General features: G+C 42.9%; 1 protein-coding gene and 1 pseudogene across 2 annotated transcripts; both read right to left on the minus strand.

Annotated features, from left to right (window-relative positions):
- Nucleotides 1-5,392: 5,392 nt before the first annotated feature.
- Nucleotides 5,393-6,529, minus strand: LOC308298925 (leukocyte elastase inhibitor-like; the record flags this gene model as incomplete). Its single annotated transcript, XM_080742623.1, has 1 exon — nt 5,393-6,529. The coding sequence occupies one exon, from the start codon at nt 6,527-6,529 to the stop codon at nt 5,393-5,395; it is 1,137 nt and encodes a 378-aa protein (XP_080598749.1).
- A 2,474-nt stretch (nt 6,530-9,003) lies between these two features.
- Nucleotides 9,004-10,106, minus strand: LOC308298936 (leukocyte elastase inhibitor-like; annotated as a pseudogene). Its single transcript has one exon. The product of its transcript is annotated as a leukocyte elastase inhibitor-like (transcript).
- Nucleotides 10,107-19,953: the final 9,847 nt, after the last annotated feature.

Raw genomic sequence — 19,953 nt, forward strand, 5'->3', positions numbered from 1 at the left:
TGTGCAAGATCCTTGCATCTGATGGCCAGACACCATCAGTGAACTCCGGCAGAGGTCAAGCGAGCTGCCCGCATAAGAAGAAATGAAAAAACGTAGTTGGATATGCCACCGCGAAAGCCCGCATGCAAGTGAATCAACATCACCAGACAAGGTCTAGGATGGAATCCGCAGGACAAGAAGGAAAGAGGTCATCCAAGAAACACCAGGTACAGAGACCTGGAGGCAGACATCAAGGCCATGAAAATGACCTGAAGCAAGCTGAAGAAAACAGCCCAAGATCCCTTGTTTACAGCCTATGCCCCCAGTAGGGCTGTAGGCGTAAGTAAGTAGGTATCCTAGGGTTCACAGACATTGGTCTCGTCTGCAATCAACAAATACAAACAATTCCTGTTACAGAGAGAAAGGTTAATAGGCAACAATGCAGCATATCAGAACATACTTGAGACCTTATATGGTGTCCCTGGCCAAAGCGTTGCTTTTTACAGTGACAACCATAAGCTACATGCCATCACTTTTCCTCCATGCTCCTGGCAGCATGATGTCATGCAGTTCCCCCTTTGATCAAGTGATTGGATGTACTGTTGGGCTGATTATGGACCGGGCCATAGGGCCAGTGCGCAGGGCTGTGAGTCCCATGAACCATTCATTAAAATGTAGGTTAATGCTCAACTAAATATGATACCAATACAGATCAGGGCTCCTCCTACAGTACACGGTTGTGTGATTTTTATTTTAAAGATAATTTCATGCAATTAAATATTATGCAAATACTACAGTAATGTGATTTGAACATAATGTAACACACTTGAACTTGGAATTACAAGAGAATTATATAAAGTATTCGTCTATGAATACTTGAATAGCCCCACCTGTTCTGCCTGTCATAGGTAGCGAGTCGGGCATTCATCCAAGGCCTATTTTATCATAAAATGCCTTATTAGTCCAGTCAAGTCCAGTCCCTATAATACTTGGTCCTGTCAGCTTCTTCTACTATTAATACATGTCAGGGAGAGAGGGATTTTGCCCCCTACTGTGATCACATGTCCCCAATAGATTCACTCTTGTTGTACATACTGCAGTTTTGACAAACTAACCATGGCACTTATCAGCGAGGTGCTTCAGGAGCATCACAGTGTCAGGTTCTGCAGGCCTCCTCTGAGGAGCCACACAAACCATAAGTTGTCAAGACCGTCAAAGTGTAGACCCCGCGGATGGGTCCAGACTCCTGGGTTCTTGACTAGCTCACTGTGAAACCCCTGGAGATTCGCCTGATTCTCTGATCTGATCAGATTTATCGGATGCCTCAATTGGAAACGAAAAAACCTCGCATTGGTCAACTTGACCACAGAATAAAAAAGACCGAAAATTGTCGCTGCGGGCGGAATTTGAGTCAAAATAGTGTGGGGGTTTGCAACCTGTGGGGCACACGGTTTGTGACAGACGGCCTGCAAACTCCACACAACCGCAATTCCGTAGGTGCACCTCTGAAAGTTGTGGATTGGTGTCTAGACTGTGTGATCTCACTTCTTTATAGGCCTTTTTAAAATAAAACTGTACCGGTACCAAACCTGTGCCCTGTCATTGGCGACCCAGCATTGTGCCCAAATCCTGCCAGCCTTTGGTGTGTTTCCTCTCCAAGAGAGATAAGCAGCATACTTCCCCTTGAATAACTCGCCTTGAGAATCAGATGGAGAGAGAGAGAGAGAGGCAGCAGCACAATCCACAGACTAGTAAACATTTATTTACTGTATAGTTAATTTGCAGTTTGTGTGTCTGTACCATGTCATGAATTAGGATTTCTGTCATTAATTCCTGTGCTTTTTTTTTTTTTTTTTTTTTTTTAAACACCATTGGAACTAATAACTGACTCGGGCTGTAGCTGGACATATTGTAATCAGTATAAATGAGTGCTTGAGAGTTTCCTGACCTTTATGACTATGCTAGGGGTACTCATATTCTACTACTTGCTCTGAACAGTGAATATGTTGCTCCGGAATGCCCCACTGTAGTAGTCCCCTAATTTGTGTGTGATTGTGCTTGTTGCATTTTCTTCTTATCTTGTAGATAATAGATACAGTAGCTTGCTGCACTAGCTTGTGCATGCCTTGTGTGTGCGTGTGCGTGTGCGTGTGCGTGTGCGTGTACGTGTGCGTGTGCGTGTGCATGTGCATGTGCATGTGCATGTGCATGTGCATGTGCGTTGTGTGTGTGAGGGGTACTTGCTCTGGGGTGGTGCAACCGGCATCTCTCCCTGGGGTCCGCTCCTCCACCTGGCCTCAATCGGAAAGCTGTGTTGTGCACCAGACTGTCCGGCAGCCCAACCTCCCTCAGCTGCATGGTGTTGGGCACAACATGCCAATGTTCACTCACTATCAGGTATATCTACCCCATTGCCATCCCCCCCAGGTCCTTGGCTTCTTCTGCCACAACCGCACCCACTGCATCCTCGCTGGTTTTGCGGCTGAGCTGTCCTTGTCCCATGTTCATGGCAGCGATTCATTTGAACATGGAGCACTTGAGTCCTTGTACGTTTTAGGGTGCATCTCATATAGTGGTCTTGCACCCATCACCTTGGCTTCAACGATACCGAACTAAGTGCGTACTCCCGATTGACATAGTCCACTCCAGCTCAAAACTCCTGAGCTCAAACGATCCAACAGCCTCGGCCTCCCAGTAACTTGGATTACAGGCGCACGAAACTGCACCCGGCTGCATCAGTCCACTGACTCCACTCTAAAAAACGAACACTGTCCACAGACGTTGTAGAAATCGGTGACTCGTCCTTCAGTGTCACAAGTCACCATGGTAACTTTGCCAATGTCTCTTCTGGGCGGGAATGCGGCCTCACACTTGCGGCTGCCGATATCCTCTGCTGCTTCGGCAATGTCTTGTAGGGCCCACGGACGGTAGACCAGAACGATCCTGACGGTTGTCGTGGGTTGGTGCCGGTGGTGCGTATGCTGGGAGAGCCAGTGGGGGGAGCGGAATCCAGGTCGAGGTCCACCCAGTACCCTCAAACAAAAGGATAGAGAAAAATAAAATTAAACAAAAATAATAAACGCGTGTTAGTTGCTGTTCTCTATCTCCCTTTCTCTTTCTTACTGTTATTTTATTAAAGGCAATCAATAATTGGAGCCAAATAGTACTCAGTAAAATAACTGCAATATGGTGATGTAAAATAAAAAATCGTAGACTGAAACAAATAAAACAAACCAAAAATAAGGTGATGATTCATTCACTGAATTCATATCTTATACTTTTACTGGATTGTCATGCATGCTGCTTCTCCTCTGTGATCTTCTTCTCTACAAGTTTTCCCCCAATAATTTGAGTTATTAGGAATTTGAGTTAAAAGGAATTGCCCCCGCTGGGAACCCGCGATTCCCACCGTCTCTCAATTTGACCATCACTTTCAGGACATAATCTGACATGTCCTCGCAAAAAAAAGGCGGCAGTTGTTTGGGCACTGCTGCATCCCTGGCACACTCACTTCTATAACTCTGGTAATTACCCATTTCTTGCTCTTTGGAATTACACCTCACCGAACAACCGATTACGCTATTTGTTCAGAATTATAGCTCCCCAAACAACAGATTGCTCTAGTTATTTGGAATTATATCTCACCGAACAATTACAGCTCTAGTTATTTGGAATTACAGTTCACCAAAAAAGTATAACTCTAGTTATTAGGAATTATAGCTCACCGAACAACTGATTACTCAAGTTATTTGGAATTATAGCTCACCTGAACAACCAAGACGCGTCCGTCAGTGACCTAAGATAAGACTCCCCTGTCTTTAACTACAAACATAGACATTGAGACAGTGATCCGTACTAGTCACGAGTTTGCATGCATAACCTCTGATCATGATCAATAACCTATAAATATACAGTATACATACATATACATATACATACACACGTGCATGTGCATGTGTATATTACCGGTATACATAGACAGTATACGGCACTATTACTCTTTAAAAGACTACTTCATCTGTTGTAAAAATCAATCTCTCACCGCGTGGTTCATCATCCTCAACCCTGGATTGGATCAGCAGCCCTTGCTCCTAACCGGACAGCTTCTCACCCGCAGGGAGGTAACATCCGGCAGGAGCACCAGGCTGCGTGTCCAATCCCATCCTCGTCGCCAATTGTTGTGGAAATCCGAACATTTCCTCGGTGAGAGAATGAAGAGTTAGACACCGATATGTCTATAACAGATTTATTCAATACAACAGATGACAATAATAATAATATGACAATAATTCCTATGTAATACAATAATGAGAAAATGAGAGTAAAGAATAGAAAGAAGAGAGGAGAAAGGAAAAAGAGATGGAAGAAGGATAGGTGGACAGGGTCCAGTTGTCTCGAAAGGCAACGGGAGTCTGACACCGATCTGGATGTTGAGGCAGCTTAAATACAGATACTGCAAGGATACATACACATTGTTAAGATAATTCTGAGGACTGACATTCCTTCTGTCTGACCAAAAGATTTGTTCTCTCAACACTTGAGTATGGAAGGTCACTTCTGCCTGACTATGAAATGTGCCACTCAACGCTCAGCGACTGAGAGTGGCGACACTACCCTGACCAATGCTGCATGAACATGTGTTCCAGTCCTATCGACTGAGAATGGAAGGCCCTCTGCTCTATGCCGAGGCCGTAGTGTGTAGTCACTACCCTAGCCAGAATACTGACGCCTGATATAAGAAACATTCTCCTTGCGTTCATAACACCTTAACTTGTCGTCTTGCTGTCTGGGTCTGCCGCTTGCCTACAGGGGAATAGCTAGTGAGCTTGACCTTACTGTATGAGCCTGCTGCTGCATAACTATGTGTAGACAGTACACAGAGGCCTAAACTCATAAGACATATTATCATACTCATTTACTTCCCTTGCTTACATATTACACTCATAACATCAGCATACAGTCATATATTAATATAACAGAAGTAAGATGAATATTAAATATATAATCTATATCAATAATCGATAACTCAATAATCGATAGATCAATAGCCTGAAAGGGAATATAAATTGTATTTCCATAACAATACAAGCACATACATAAGAAATATAATGAAACTACTGAAACTGTATGCAGGTATAAACAATAAATAACAAAGAAACTCAAACAAAAGAAAAGAAAAAACAAAACAAAAACAAAAGGTCATTACAGGCATTACATGCTACTTGCACGTAGTGAAAAATGGACTTTCGAGTGAGAAAACACCGGATTAATGATTGATTAACGCTCAAAAATGGAATAAATTGCTGCTTTTGACCAAACAACTGCTGGATCACCCTGAAAGCTTCCGAATACATACTTTTAAAGGTAGGAAAGTAGTTTTTCACCTAAATTCTCCTTTAAGCTGAGATCCAACTCAAGGAGGGGAGCAGTATCGGCCTGCAAAGAGGATGCTCATGGAGGGGTTGTGTCGGATGAAGAAGAGGAAGGGATGGTCAGCAAAAAAGCTGTGGATTGGTGTCTCACTGGCCATCCTTATCATACGGGGATCTATGGCGACAGCTGCCTCAGTGCCCTCCTCGTTCACTTCCACAAAGGCCTTGTGCACCACCTTGGAGAGCTTCAGTTGGTTGGCTCGAGAAATGCCGGAGAAGTCACTCAGTTTTTCATCAAAGGCGTCCTTCATGCCCATGTTGATCAAGATGTCTTTTATGTCATATGTCTCCTCCATTTTGAAACAAGGCAGGACCAGCCAAAGCTTTGTCCGATCCATATTGCCTGGATTGGTCCAGTCCACAAACCTTTTATATGTTAGCTCCTTTTCTAGCTTCTCCAGGCCGGTCGTATCATCCTCCATCTTAAGGGGAAGAAAGATGAGCATGCTGAGGTCTTTCCCCGTGTAGGGCAGCTCCAGGACCTGACACCTGACTTCAGGAATGACGGCAAAATGGAACGTAGAATACTGGCGCATCATCTTCACCGGCTTGCTTTCAGTCTTGCTGAGTTTGAAGGGAGCAATTTTGGTGTCGTCTTCATGAAACGACTTGTCCCACTTGGCTTTGAAGTAGATGGCACTGATCAACACCAGTCTGGTATCACTATCCACGGTACCCGGTGCAAGCAAGTCCTTGATTTTATCTTGTGTCTGTTTCTCCACCCAGCTGTTCATGTTCAACCTGGCTCCTTCTGCGTTGCCAATGAAGTCCACAGGCTCCAGCTGTGCATCATTTATTTTTCTAGTTGCACTTAAGAACGCCTTAACAAACTTGCAGGACTTCTCTCCATACAGTCTGTTGACCAGGCTGAGGGCATAGGACTTTCCTGACTTGTTCAGGTCACCCATAAGGTTAGAAAAGTCCACGTGGACGTCGTCCTTAAAGTGCAAGACCCGTGACATCTGTTTGGCTGTGTTGCCGCGGGCTCCAAGCAGCACCATGGCCAGAGCGGAGGAGAGGCTGATAGGAGAGTAGAAAACATTGTCAGTGTTGTTATCTTCTGACAGCTGTTTGAACAGAGATAGGGAAAACCTGTTGCTGGCGACTGCCGGGGTCATTAAAACTTTAGAATTGTTCATGTTTGACAAACAAGTAACCTGTTTGCTGTAGGAGTGTCCAGGAACAAATTTACCAGTGATGAGTATTGTGAAACTAACAGAATAAGGTAATTCTCAGGTTATTCTATGGCTCTTTAGTGTTTACTTCTCTCAATAATGCGGGGTGTTACGGTTTTAAGCTGCTGTTCCCCGACGTCATCCATGCCCAAATATGGAGTTCTGTGTCAGTCTCACATAAAACTGTATTTGTTTTAGTGTTTTAGTTTTTTTTGTCATGGCTATCTTACTGTCTTATCTTACTACTATTATAATTTGAGAGGGGTCCCCCTTTTTTCAAGTGACATCACAATATCTTCATGCTTCATGGTTCATCACAACATTTCGAGGCCAGTATTCCAGCAGATTCAGGTACATTTTAGCCAATCATATTATTACTATTATGATTCGAGATGGGTCCCCCTTTTTGTTGTGCCGGGATGGCAAGCGCAGGAACACTCAAAATAAACTAGGTTTTCGCCACAGAGGTAGGGCCACAGTATAGCTATCGTCCCCACCTTCAACAGACTTACATGAGGTATAACCAGTAAGATGCCAAAGGTTGCGGAGATAAGAGTAGGGCCAAAAGTGTGAGGTGACGTGACAGACAGACATACAGACGGAGGGAGGGAGGGAGGACAGCTGGTAGAGGTTGTGAATTGCGACCGTTAGGTCGCAATTACAGTAATATCTGTCTGAGTACATACAGTGTAATCATTAACGGTCAATGAGGCGTTGGAACATGTGCCATTATGAAAGTGATAATGATCTAAATGTCTACATACTATCTAGGGGAGTCATCTTGTTATGAGGAGACAATTTAGATGTTTCATTCAGTTTACTTATATACACGTATGTATTGAGCTTCTTGTGGTAACAAAATTGTTGAGATGATGATGCTATGTTTATGTTGTCATTGATAAATAGTTTTAAACTTAAACAGGAAGAGATTATAGGCTACTGGTCTTTATGCATTTCTAGCTTAGAATCCCCTCCATGATGCAATTGTTTGGCAGGTTGTCCACAACTCACACGTGTAGCCTACACAAAGTGAGTACTAGACATTTGAGTGCCATCTCAAAAATGAGTGGTCCAATTATATGAAGATAGATGATTGAAAATGGTTCATTTTCTCAAGACAAAATCTTTCCTATGTTTGTTTCACTTTTGACACAATGAAAATGTCAATGTGAATTGACATTTTGTAAATACTCTAAATGTTTAATAACTCAATTAAATATTTGCATTTGCTTTATTTAAGCATTTCTATTGTTCTTCTTAAAAATAAAAATCGAACCTCGGTTCGAAGTGGAGCGGTGAATTTGAGCAGCTGTACCCTATGTGAGTGAGTGAGTGTAAACTGTGCCTGTGAGTGAGTGGTGAGTGTGCCTGGCCTGCACAAAACAGCGCCCCTCCTTTAACTAGTGTGTTGTGTGTGGCCACTCAAGGTATTGCCAGGCTACGGACGGACACGGCCAGCCACCCACCCAGCCAGCCACCCACATACCCACGGACATACCTGTCTATTGGGAGCGCTTTCACCGCTCCAAAAATAAATAACGGAAAAAGGCTTACCAGATATGACAACATTTTCGTTTAGTAACATAGTTGTTTTTTAGAATCCATCATCAGTGTAATAAATAGGACCTACAGTATTCAGACAAGTTGAGACAACAACACTGCTGCAAAAATAGAAATGTTTGCTTTTATACTGTATGCTATAGCAAGGCGGAGCTTGGGTCCGAAAGTGGGGTTTTCCTCCCAGAAATTCAACAACCCAATAGAGAGAAAGGGGCTTTCCTGTATGCTGCATGTGCCTCTGAGGTCTCATATTAGCACAAGCTGCTTCCTGAGAGAGTTCAGCAGCAAGATTTGTGCGCTGCTGTGATAGGAGAAGGATATCAAATGGAACACCCTTGCCCATAAATATACCCCTTGCACCTGTATGTGTCTTGTACTTTGTTGGCTACTTGTCTTGTAAAGGTCAGTACCTGTCTGTACCTGTCCTGTAATTGTCTGTACTGTCTTGTGCCTGTTTGTATTGGTCTGTAAGTTTATATACCGGTACATACAAGCACATACATAAGAAATATAATGAACCTACTGAAACTGTATGCAGGTATAAACAATAAATAACAAAGAAACTCAAACAAAAGAAAAGAAAAAACTCAAACAAAACAAAAACAAAAGGTCATTACAGGCATTACATGCTACTTGCACGTAGTGAAAAATGGACTTTCGAGCGAGAAAACACCGGATTAATGATTGATTAACGTGGTCCTGTATGGAGCCGTGGTCGGGTAGGACAGGCGATCAAAAATGGAAGTGCTGCTTTTGACCAAACAACTGCTGGATCACCCTGGAAGCTTCCAAATACATACTTTTAAAGGTAGGAAAGTAGTATTTCACCTAAATTCTCCTTTAAGCTGAGATCCAACTCAAGGAGGGGAGCAGTATCGGCCTGCAAAGAGGATGCTCATGGTGGGGTTGTGTCGGATGAAGAAGAGGAAGGGATGGTCAGCAGTGAAGCTGGAAGGGGGTGGTCCCATACAGTCCCACGTAGTCACAAGGGGATTTATGGCGGCAGCTGCCTTAGTGCCCTCCTCGTTCACTTCCACAAAGGCCTTGTGCACCACCTTGGAGAGCATCAGTTGGTTGGCTGGAGAAATGCCGGAGAAGTCACTCTGTTCATCAAAAGCGTCCTCCATGCCCATCTTGATCAAGATGTCTTTCATGTCATATGTCTCCTCCATCTTGAAACAAGGCAGGCTGAGGAAAACAACCGTCCAATCCATCATGCCTGGATTGGTCCAGTCCACAAACGTATCATATGTTAGCTCCTTTTCAGAAAGGGCAGAAAGATGAGCATACTGAGGTCTTTCCCCGCGTAGGGCAGCTCCAGGACCTGACACCTGACTTCAGGAATGACTGCAAAATGGAACATAGAATGCTGGCGCATCATCTTCACCGGCTTACTTTCAGTCTTGCTGAGTTTGAATGGAACAATGTTGGTGTCGTCTTCATGAAACGAATGGTCCCACTTGGCTTTGAAGTAGATGGCACTGATCAACACCAGTCTGGTAAGACTATCCACCGTACCCGGTGCAAGCAAGTCCTTGATTTTATCTTGTGTCTGTTTCTCCACCCAGCTGTTTATGTTCAACCTGGCTCCTTCTGCGTTGCCAATAAAGTCCACAGGCTCCAGCTGTGCATCATTTCTTCCCCTAGTGGCACTTAAGAACTCCTCAAAAAACTGGTAGGACTTCTCTCCATACAGTCTGTTGACCAGGTTGAGGGCGTAGGACTTCCCTGACTTATTCAGGTCACCCATAAGGTTAGAAAAATCCATGTGGACGTCGTCCTTAAAGTGCAAGACCTGTGACATCTGTGTGGCTGTGTTTCCATGGGCCCCAAGCAGCACCATGGCCAGAGCAGAGGAGATGCTGATAGGAGAGTAGAAAACATTGTCAGTGTTGTTATCTTCTGACAGCTGTTTGAACAGAGATAGGGAAAACCTGTTGCTGGCGACTACCGGGGTCATTAAAACTTTTGAATTGGCCATGTTTGATAAACAAGTAACCTGTTTGCTATAGGTGTGTCCAGGAACAAATTTACCAGTGATGAGTATTGTGAGATAAACAGAATAAGGTAATTCTCAGGTTATATTCTATAGCTCTTTAGTGTTTACTTCTCTCAATAATGCGGGGTGTTACGGTTTTAAGCTGCTGTTCCCTGACGTCATCCATGCCCAAATATGGAGTTCTGTCAGTCTCACATGACACTGTATTTTTTGTTTTAGTTTTTTTTTGTCATGGCTATCTTACTGTCTTATCTTACTAGTATTATAATTTGACGAGAGGGTCCCCCTTTTTTCATTTGACATCACAATATCTTCATGCTTCATGGTTCATCACAATATTTCCTTATTATAATTGCCACTTGCCTTCGAGGCCAGTATTCCAGCAGATTCTGGTACATTTTAGCCAATCATATTATTATTACTATTATAATTCGAGATGGGTCCCCCTTTTTGTTGTGCCGGGATGGCAAGCACAGGAACACTCAAAATAAACTAGGTTTTCGCCACAGAGGTAGGGCCACAGCATAGCTATCGTTCCCACCTTCAATAGACTTACATGAGGTATAACCAGTAAGATGCCTAAGGGTGAAAGTATGAAGTTGCGGAGATAAGAGTAGGGCCAAAAGTGTGAGGTGACGTGACAGACATACATACAGACGGAGGGAGGGAGGGAGTGACAGCTGGTGGAGGTTGTGAATTGCGACCGTTAGGTCGCAATTACAGTAACTGTCTGAGTACATACAGTGTAATCATTGACGGTCAATGAGGCGTTAGAACGTGCCATTATGAAAGTGATAGTGATCTAATTGTCTACATACTATCTAGGGGAGTCATCTTGTTATGAGGAGACAATTTCGATGTTTCATTAAATTTACTTATATACGCGTATGTATTGAGCTTCTTGTGGTAACAAAATTGTTGAGATGATGATGCTATGTTTATGTTGTCATTGATAAATAGTTTTAAACATGTTTGTATTTCGTTTATATTAATATGCAATCTGCTAAAATCTGTGAGGCTCCTAAACTTAGGCTCTTGTTATACGAGGACGAATCACCACGATTTTGACACACAGAGAAACGGCACTTTTTTGAATTCGGCTCTGGAAGTGGAATATATGAAAGTGTTTAGTGTAAAAATGTTTATACTATTGGAATCCTTCTCCAAAACAATCAATTTCAACTGCCAGCAAAAGAAAAAAGGAGGTCAGATCAATTTAATGCATGGGTCGCTCCAGTTAAAATATGATTATTTTGGGGGTCGCGACCTGAAAAGGTTGAGAATCACTGGACTTAGGTGTGACAGCCCTGCCCATCTCCTTTCCTCTCTGCCTCACTGTAGGCTAGAAGAATAGAGAGGACACCAGATATCCCCGCCCGTCCACTTGCATTGAGTTGCTCACCCAGCGCATGAGGCGTTTTCACCCCTCCTTCCGGGTAGTAAAACCGTGACATAGTGGGGCCTTTGTGACGCATTTTTCGTCATAGTTTGTGTTCATGGACGCACTGGGGCTCGAATTCATGAACGAGCACCGAACTGCAGTACCTCAAAACGGCCACCATGTCCATTAGGTTTCAGGGCGCCCCCAGGGTTCGCAGGTGCCCAGGGTTCTGGGGGCTTGGCTAGGCGCCTGCCTCAGTGACAGAGCTGGGTGGGGCAGGCCGTCAGGCTCATTTGTTACACCTGAGGGGGGGTGTGGTCTGGGGACTATAAAGGGAGGCCTCCTGCCCAGTTCTCACTTTCTCTCTCTCTTCCAAAGGTGCAGGTTGTGCTCGGGGAGCCACCCGGCCTGTTTGGGGCCTAAGCCTTTTGTTCAGTTATCCTTTTTACACTCCTTTTATACAACACGCACCCAGCACATTACACACATGCATACACTGCAGACACCACTGATTACTGATGTGTTCACTCCTCATACCCCTTTATGTTTGATCATTGATTTATTTACTTTAATTTCAGTAATAAATAATCACTTAAAAGTTTGACCTTGTGTGTGACTCCCTCTCTTTTGTTGTGAATTACCCTTATTCATGACAGGTTCCCAAACATTTCAGGCCACAACCCCCCAAAATAATCATATTTTGAACACTTTGTCAAGGAGTATTGTGGAGCAGTAAAATAAAATATGTTTTTTTCTTCTTATTCTTACTTGTTCTATCTGTTTGATCCAGACTTTCATACAGGCCTCTATCTTCTCTATAGGTCTAGATGCTGCCTTGTAGTCTGATGGTGTCTTCAGTGTTTGGAGGTCCAGCGTGTCACACCTTTTCAGGTTCACCTGGATGAAAACAAGCTACTGTAAATATGTTTCCTCTTATCTTTGCATGCATATACAGATGAGAAATATGTTGTAGGTAGAGTATGCTTCACCTCCTCTTGGAGGCTCTCCTGTGCCCCTGCCCGGACAGACACAGCCTGGGGGCTGGCGGGCTCCCCCCAGCCATGGTTGGTCCTCTTCAGTGTGGGGATGAAGATGTCAGACAACAGCTGCTCCACAGTCTTCAACAGACCCATCTCTGCTGTATCCAACATGTTCACTAACTGGAAAATGACAATAGTTTGTGTCATTATCTTGCAGAAGACATTTTACTGAATGCATATAATGGAAAGTCTAATTTGCTCCAAAGTTGGCCCATTGAGAATGTGTTTTTGCATGGACAATGACAATAAAAAATAAATAATAATAGGGGAAAACATGACAAGTACACTCCCACAGCTGCGGAGTGTACAGACTAGAAGTTGTTATACATACAGTATATCCATGGGATAAAGCATGTGATATCAATAAAGTGGAAGATAATAGAGACTTCTATTATCATTTAGATATAATTACATGGCCTAGGCAAGTCAATTCAGACATATTGTACATGGCAAAATGTTATGTTAACTGTTAAATCTAATTTCACATGCACTATTTTGGGGGTAAAGACAAAGGTACTATGATTGTGTCTTCAATCACACAATCATTTGTGTTCTTCTTTCCTGCCTTGCAGTGACTGCTTACTGTGAACATGGCCTCTTATCAGTGATGGTGATTATCTTTATAGCTAACAGCGGGTGATCAGTGAGGATCGATAAGCCACAGCTGCCAGGAGTGTCATCATTTATCATGCATGTCTCCTTGTCTTCACTAAAGGAAAGGCTTTATCATAATGGTAGCATCTATGGAAAAACACCACACAGGAATGGCAATTAGTGTACATGATCAATTTAGTCCGAGTTCTCCCTTATAATGTAGTCCCTTGTTTATGCTGACAAAACTGTTTGGTTCGTTAGCCATGTGTCCCCTCTCATACACATGCCAGTGATCCTCTTCTTCTCACCTGACAGTGAGATTTTCACTGTCTGGGAGGGCATAACGCATGCAGAGGAACACATTGCTCTTGGTTTTGTACCCTGCTTAACAGGCATCACTTCAGCGACAGTTCACCCTTTCCGCCCAACTCCCCACCCGTGAACATGGCCAATTGTGTTTGTTGGAGTGCCCGGGCCAAGCCAGATAAAGAGCATTCAAACCCCTAGTCTCTGCGCTGGTGTACAGTACTGTACATGATCTTTTTTTATCCCGAGGCATATTATTTGTTCACATCTTTTGTCCATTGGTTTGAGAAACAGCACCACCTGGAATTTTATTATGGCTACATGTTTTCTTCATTCTCTGTTGTGAGAAAAATAAATACAGGAAGCTAGGCTTTAGAGTGAAATAGTTAAATAAAACTCTCTCTTATACCAATGTTTTTTAATGGCTCACAACTCACAACCAGCTCAACTTTTGTCTCATCATGGTGTATAGTAACTAAGTAGATTCACTTAAGTACTGTACTTAAGTAATTTTTTTAGGTATTTGTACTTTACTTGAGTATTTCCAATTTCCAATACTTTTACCTCTACTCCACTACCTCTCAGACTCAGAGGCAAATATTGTACTACTACAATTATTTGAACACTTTAGATGTAGTTGGGACAACTAAAGTTCAGGAGCAGGGCCACACCTCCAATTCTGTTATCTCCACCTCCCCATCAAGTCACCTCCAATCTCTTATCTACTCCTCCCATCAAGCTCCTCCAATCAGGTCACTTCCGCCAGTATATAAATACCTCCTAACCCATTATTCTGAGCAGCACCTGGCTGCAGACACTAGGGTCCTGTTGATGTCCACGGGAGACAGGAACATCAACAAGTGGCAGGAAGTGACCTCACAGTGTCAAGTGACTTCATGCCGCTTGCGGAGGTCATGTGACGTCTCTGCCTTGCAGTCCAAGGCACTACAGTCCCTTTGAGCCGCATTGTCGCTATGTGTACATGTTATCTTTTATCTTTTAGACAACCCAACTCTACCCCCTAACCCTAAACAGAACCTCCATGGGGTAGAGCAAGAAAGAGGTGTGAGGTCACTTCCTGCCACTTGTTGATGTTCCTGTCTCCCGTGGACATCAACAGGACCCTAGTGTCTGCAGCCAGGTAGTCTAGATTATTCTCCCTCTGTTCTCGTTTTTTGTCACCCCCCCCCCCCCTACTTCTCTTCTATTCCTATCTTTCTTTTAGGTTCCTGATGGGGGTTTCGCCGTGCCCGGGAGCTACGGCGGGACCCCTGAAGTTTCCCCACCTCGGCTAAAGGTTCGGCCTGGACGGCACGTGATCCATCGTGGATCATCTTTCGTTAATCGTTCTAATGCTTTTGTTAATGCCGTCTAATGCCGTTTGCCTTGTTTCATTTTTGTTAATACATTTGTTGCAATCAAAAAATGGTGTGGTCCTTGGTAGTGAATGACTAGTTACTAGGGACATTCTGCATAATGAGTACATTTTGATACCAATACTGTTTTAGTTTTATTTTGAATTCTGGGCTTCTTGAGTATTTCTATTTACAGTATTGATACTTTTACCTAAGTAAAACATTTTTGTACCTTTTCCCACCGTTGATGAGGTATCTGTTGTTCACTTTATCTACTTACGGCAGCTCAACCTCCTGGTAGTAAAACATCAGGTGAGGAAGGCCATCCATCACAAAGAACTGCTCCATGCGGTTGATCTGGTCCAGCAAAAGAAAACTTGCATCATAATCAGCACATTCATGTCATCACTGTTGGACAGAAACCTTGTATCTCCATTTTTCATCATGCTCTTTCATAAATTCATGCCCTTGTATACTTTGTATACACAAGTAACAATCCCTAAGGTTGAGTAGCACACACACACACACACACACACACACACACACACACACACACACTACCTGATTCCCTACCATTACCGTATGTCATCTTCCACATCCCCAAGCCCCAGGCACGATGCCACGATGCTGAGGACATAGTCTTGTCTTCCATCTAGCTGTGCTCGCTTCGCCTCTCGCTCCTCCTTCAACTTTTGCTAAATAAAATGTACAGACATGCACGGTAAACACCAGGACAGAGGGCAGTCAAAGTGTACATTCGCTGTATTTCCCCATTTTGTCTTTTCTAGGCTGGCATTCTACATGTCCTTGTAGTTCTACTGAACACCTGCATTATTTGTTTTAATGTCCAATTCCTCCTGATCATGTTATGATATAATGGAAGTGTGATGTCACCACAAACGTTACAAGATTACAGTGGAATTCAAAACCGCACAGGCTTTTATTCACATACTTTGTTGCTGTTGCTTTTAGGAATGCCTGGTGAAAGCTCTCCTATATTCCTTGTAGCTTTGGGCTCTGATATCACTTATAAAAGGGTCAATCCAAAGAACTATAACCAATTGTAGCAATTTCAGCAGCAATTTATCAAACAACAGGGGTTAAAATATTAATCCTGAGTGATTCAATCATTCAAAAACTCCACAAGTCCAGTTTAGGGCCGAAGTCATCAACCAGATTTGCACCTGCAGCTTTCTGCCTCTCATATAACTATTCTAGACAAACAATGAGCCTCAATTTATTCAGATAGAGAACCCCGCCAGTCTAGCATCTACACAGTACATGGTGTCATAGACCATGCTTGTGTTTAAGATACAGGGGGCAGTAAAATAAATCACAATAGATGTTGCCAGGTTCCGCTGCTTGGTAAGGCTAGACAATAAAAGGACAGGATAGTTGGTGTTGGCTTTGGTGTGGTAGAGGCACAATGCATTCAAAGCTCTCACGTTTATCCTCACTTATACTCTAAAGTGAGTCATTTAAACAGCAGACAACGGGGGAAGGAAGAGCTAAGAATAACCTTTGATGTCACTTTGGCCAGCATATTTCTGAAAAGGTTTAGATGAAAATAACAAAGAAATAACAAATATTTTCGCAACAATGCCAGAAGCGTCTACCAGCATTTCTAAAACGATTCGATTTGTTTCATTAGGCAGGGCTAGAGGGAGATAATATCAAACTTGTTTGAAATATGAATATGATTTTTCAGGTTTTACTTTCATGATGGATGAAACATGGATGAAACACCATGAAATTAATAAATTAGCAACAAGCAAGAATGTGCGCAGGATTTTAAAGCAATGATTCCAACATAAAGGAAGAGAGATGGATGGCGCCAATATGATATTAGACAGAAAGAGTCAGAAACAATTAAGGATTTCATGAGAGAAAGAGCTGAGAAGATATACAAAGTAGCTGTATTAAATACAAAGATGAAGTCAGATAAGCACTGATAAAAGGAGAGCATGGTACATATCCTTTTTCTACTCAGCGTTAAATGAACACTCTGGCTTCAGTGGCTTGTATATTTCATGGGGTAAGAGTGACGGATGTGAGGGAAAAGGTTGCTATTGTTCAGGCAGCACAGACTACTGGCACTATGGCTGTCACAATCATTACATAATCGTCTAATTGTGATTATTTGACCTTATCGCAATTATTTTGTCATAATCGTGAATGTTGAAAAATGTCCGAAATAGTGGAAATAGCAGATCTACAAGCTCACAACGCGTCGCATCGTGACGCGAGCTTGTAGATCGGCTTGAAATGAGGTATTGGTATATGTGTCAAATTAATTAACATTTAGAAAAAAATCAAACCTCAGTTCGAAGTGGAGCGGTGAATTTGAGCAGCTGTACCCTATGTGAGTGAGTGAGTGAGTGTAAACTGTGCCTGTGAGTGAGTGGTGAGTGTGCCTGGCCTGCACAAAACAGCGCCCCTCCTTTAACTAGTGTGTTGTGTGTGGCCACTCAAGGTATTGCCAGGCTACGGACAGGGCCAGCCAGCCACCCAGCCAGCCAGTCACCCACATACCCACGGACATACCTGTCTATTGGGAGCGCTTTCACCGCTCCAAAAATAACGCACATCCTCCTTTCTTTGGTGCTGAGCTATAACTGACTGTGCAGTAATACTAGAAACAAAGAAGGTAGTTCGCACTCACTTTCTTCCTTCTTTGTTTCAAATTAATTAACAGACACACTATGCATGCACGTAGCACATGTAAAAAAGCAGTCCATCTGTAACCAGGTGTGGTTATTTCAATAAAACCTATCTAACCCTTCTGTGTGCAGTGTGCATGCATGGCTATGCTATTCATTATCTGGGTTAGGCAGGCAGTGGACCTAAAGCAGTAGACATTAGATTGTCATATACAAAGTGTTGAAAATATACAAAGTGTTTAAAATGTGGTGCAAGGGCACAGTGCCTCAAATAAATAAACGCCGACAGGTTTTTAGGCCATATAAATTCAAATCAAAATATTGAAGTAAATAAAGTCTGGCATTCACACCCAGACTTGTCATTGTGCAGTAGATGACATTATGGCAGCACAGGAGGGAAAGGATTGATCAAACATAATGCATTGGTTAATAACGACAACACCAACAGGACAAACAATGACATAATGTATATGACTTCTCTTACCTGGGTGACCTCTTAACCATTTGCTTCCAGAGCTGTTTGCTGAACGTTCGGTATATGAAGCCATGCCTGCTTCATGTTTAATGGTTGTTCTCCTAGCATCTACACAATGACAAAAGAAATGATATAGAGTTACAGACAACACAGGGATCAAGAATCCCAGACCAGGTTAGAGTAAACAGAAGCATTAGTCCCTTGTGAAATTGTGAATGTACCAAGTGTTATCCACCCTCTGTTTCTAAGTGGCCAATGAATAATAAAGAAATAATAATAACTATTACCTAATATAACTAATTGTTGTTATATTGTGTGTGTGTGTGTGTGTGTGTGTGTGTGTGTGTGTGTGTGTGTGTGTGTGTGTGTGTGTGTGTGTGTGTGTGTGTGCGTGCGTGCGTGCGCGGACCTGACTGTCAAGAACGCATTGATTGCAGATCCTACAGTATATTCCAGTGGTCCAATTCTGTAAGGGTGCTACTTTGTGTTTCTGGGTTATCATTTCCCAAGGTCCCATCTATAATTTTTTCCCCTATGGAAATAAAAAAACGATAGAACTTGCACAAAAATGAATTTCACTCACTTTTCTTTACTTCTGTAAATCTGCAATGTTACAATAAATTCTGATGTTCCCCAGCTTTATGTTGCACTTACTGTAATGGAACATAACAAAGGCTCCTATGGTATGTTCCCAGTGTACTAATAGCTTAGCGTATGCTCTCCTAGGGTCCTATTTTCCCAGGGTTCTATATTATCCTGTCTAATAAAGCATAATACCACCACATAATGGAAAATATGTTCCACACATCTTAATACAGTATATCACATGGGATATTATAGGAACTCAACGGTGGGTTCTCTGTGTCCATCCATTTACTTCAACAGAGAGACAGATAAAGAAAATATTTAGAACATTTGGAACTGCTCCAATGCTGCAGGGGTGTTATAGCTTTAGTTTACAATATTAGCTCTGCAAGCCTGTGAGGTTTGATGATATAACATCAGTGGTTTCTGACTACAGGTCAACTGTTTTGTGTTAACATACTTGCTCTTTCTTTGTCTGCTTCTTATGTTTTCTTCAATTACACAGAATATTTCATTCCACAGCTTATTGTAATACTTCATACATCTGAATTTGCTCTGGTCCATCGCGTCAGCTGCACTGACGCTCTGACAGACCTGTCGGCAAATGACTAGACCGGAATTTCTCAGCCCCTATGAGCGCTCAACATGAGTCAAAATAAACTAAACTACTTCACTACCGGTACTCACCAAACCAAAGCTAGTTTTGCGTTGTTGAAAGTCTATTCTCCGCCGTGGTGAACCCCTCAGCACCCCACTCACTCTATAAAATACATTATTTTTGTCATGAAATAAAACGCACCCACCTCGAGCCACCCAGCGGCCACCGCAGACACAATGGTTCACAACCCGGAAATAAGCGGAGGTCAAGTTGGATGAACTTTATTTCATGCCAAAAATAGTGTATTTTGCAGATTGGGTGGGGTGCTGAGGGGTTCACCACCGCAGAGAATAGACTTTCAACAACTCAAAACGACCTTTGGTTTGAAGGTCTCTTATACTTTTATAGTTTACATGTCTGCTGATTAGACTTGCACGAGACGACTCTGGTTTCTCCAGCAGGTCCCAGAGATACTCGGAGGGCCGGGCAGGCGGCGCCCAAGAAGTCTTCATCGCCACCGTCATCAACCTCAGCATCGCGATGCACGTCCAGGCTCTGCTTCAGGTCCTTATGGTGGTAGTAACGTTCACGGCGGCAAGGGTTGATCCGGAGCTCGTCGATGCCCCAGTACTCAATCTCCTGCTTATAGGAGATCACACAAAGCTCCTCCCTCATATGCAGGTGGCCCGTCCAGTAGAAGTTCATTATATCTATTATTAAAAGAAATAAGAAATAGTCAATTAAATCATCTCATGTAATTTAGCAAGGAAAGCTTGTCATTGCCCTCCTCTCTTCAGCATCTAATGTTGATGTA

This window comes from Nannobrachium achirus (assembly GCF_963921795.1).
Source record: "Nannobrachium achirus genome assembly, chromosome: 2".
Lineage (NCBI taxonomy): Eukaryota > Metazoa > Chordata > Actinopteri > Myctophiformes > Myctophidae > Nannobrachium > Nannobrachium achirus.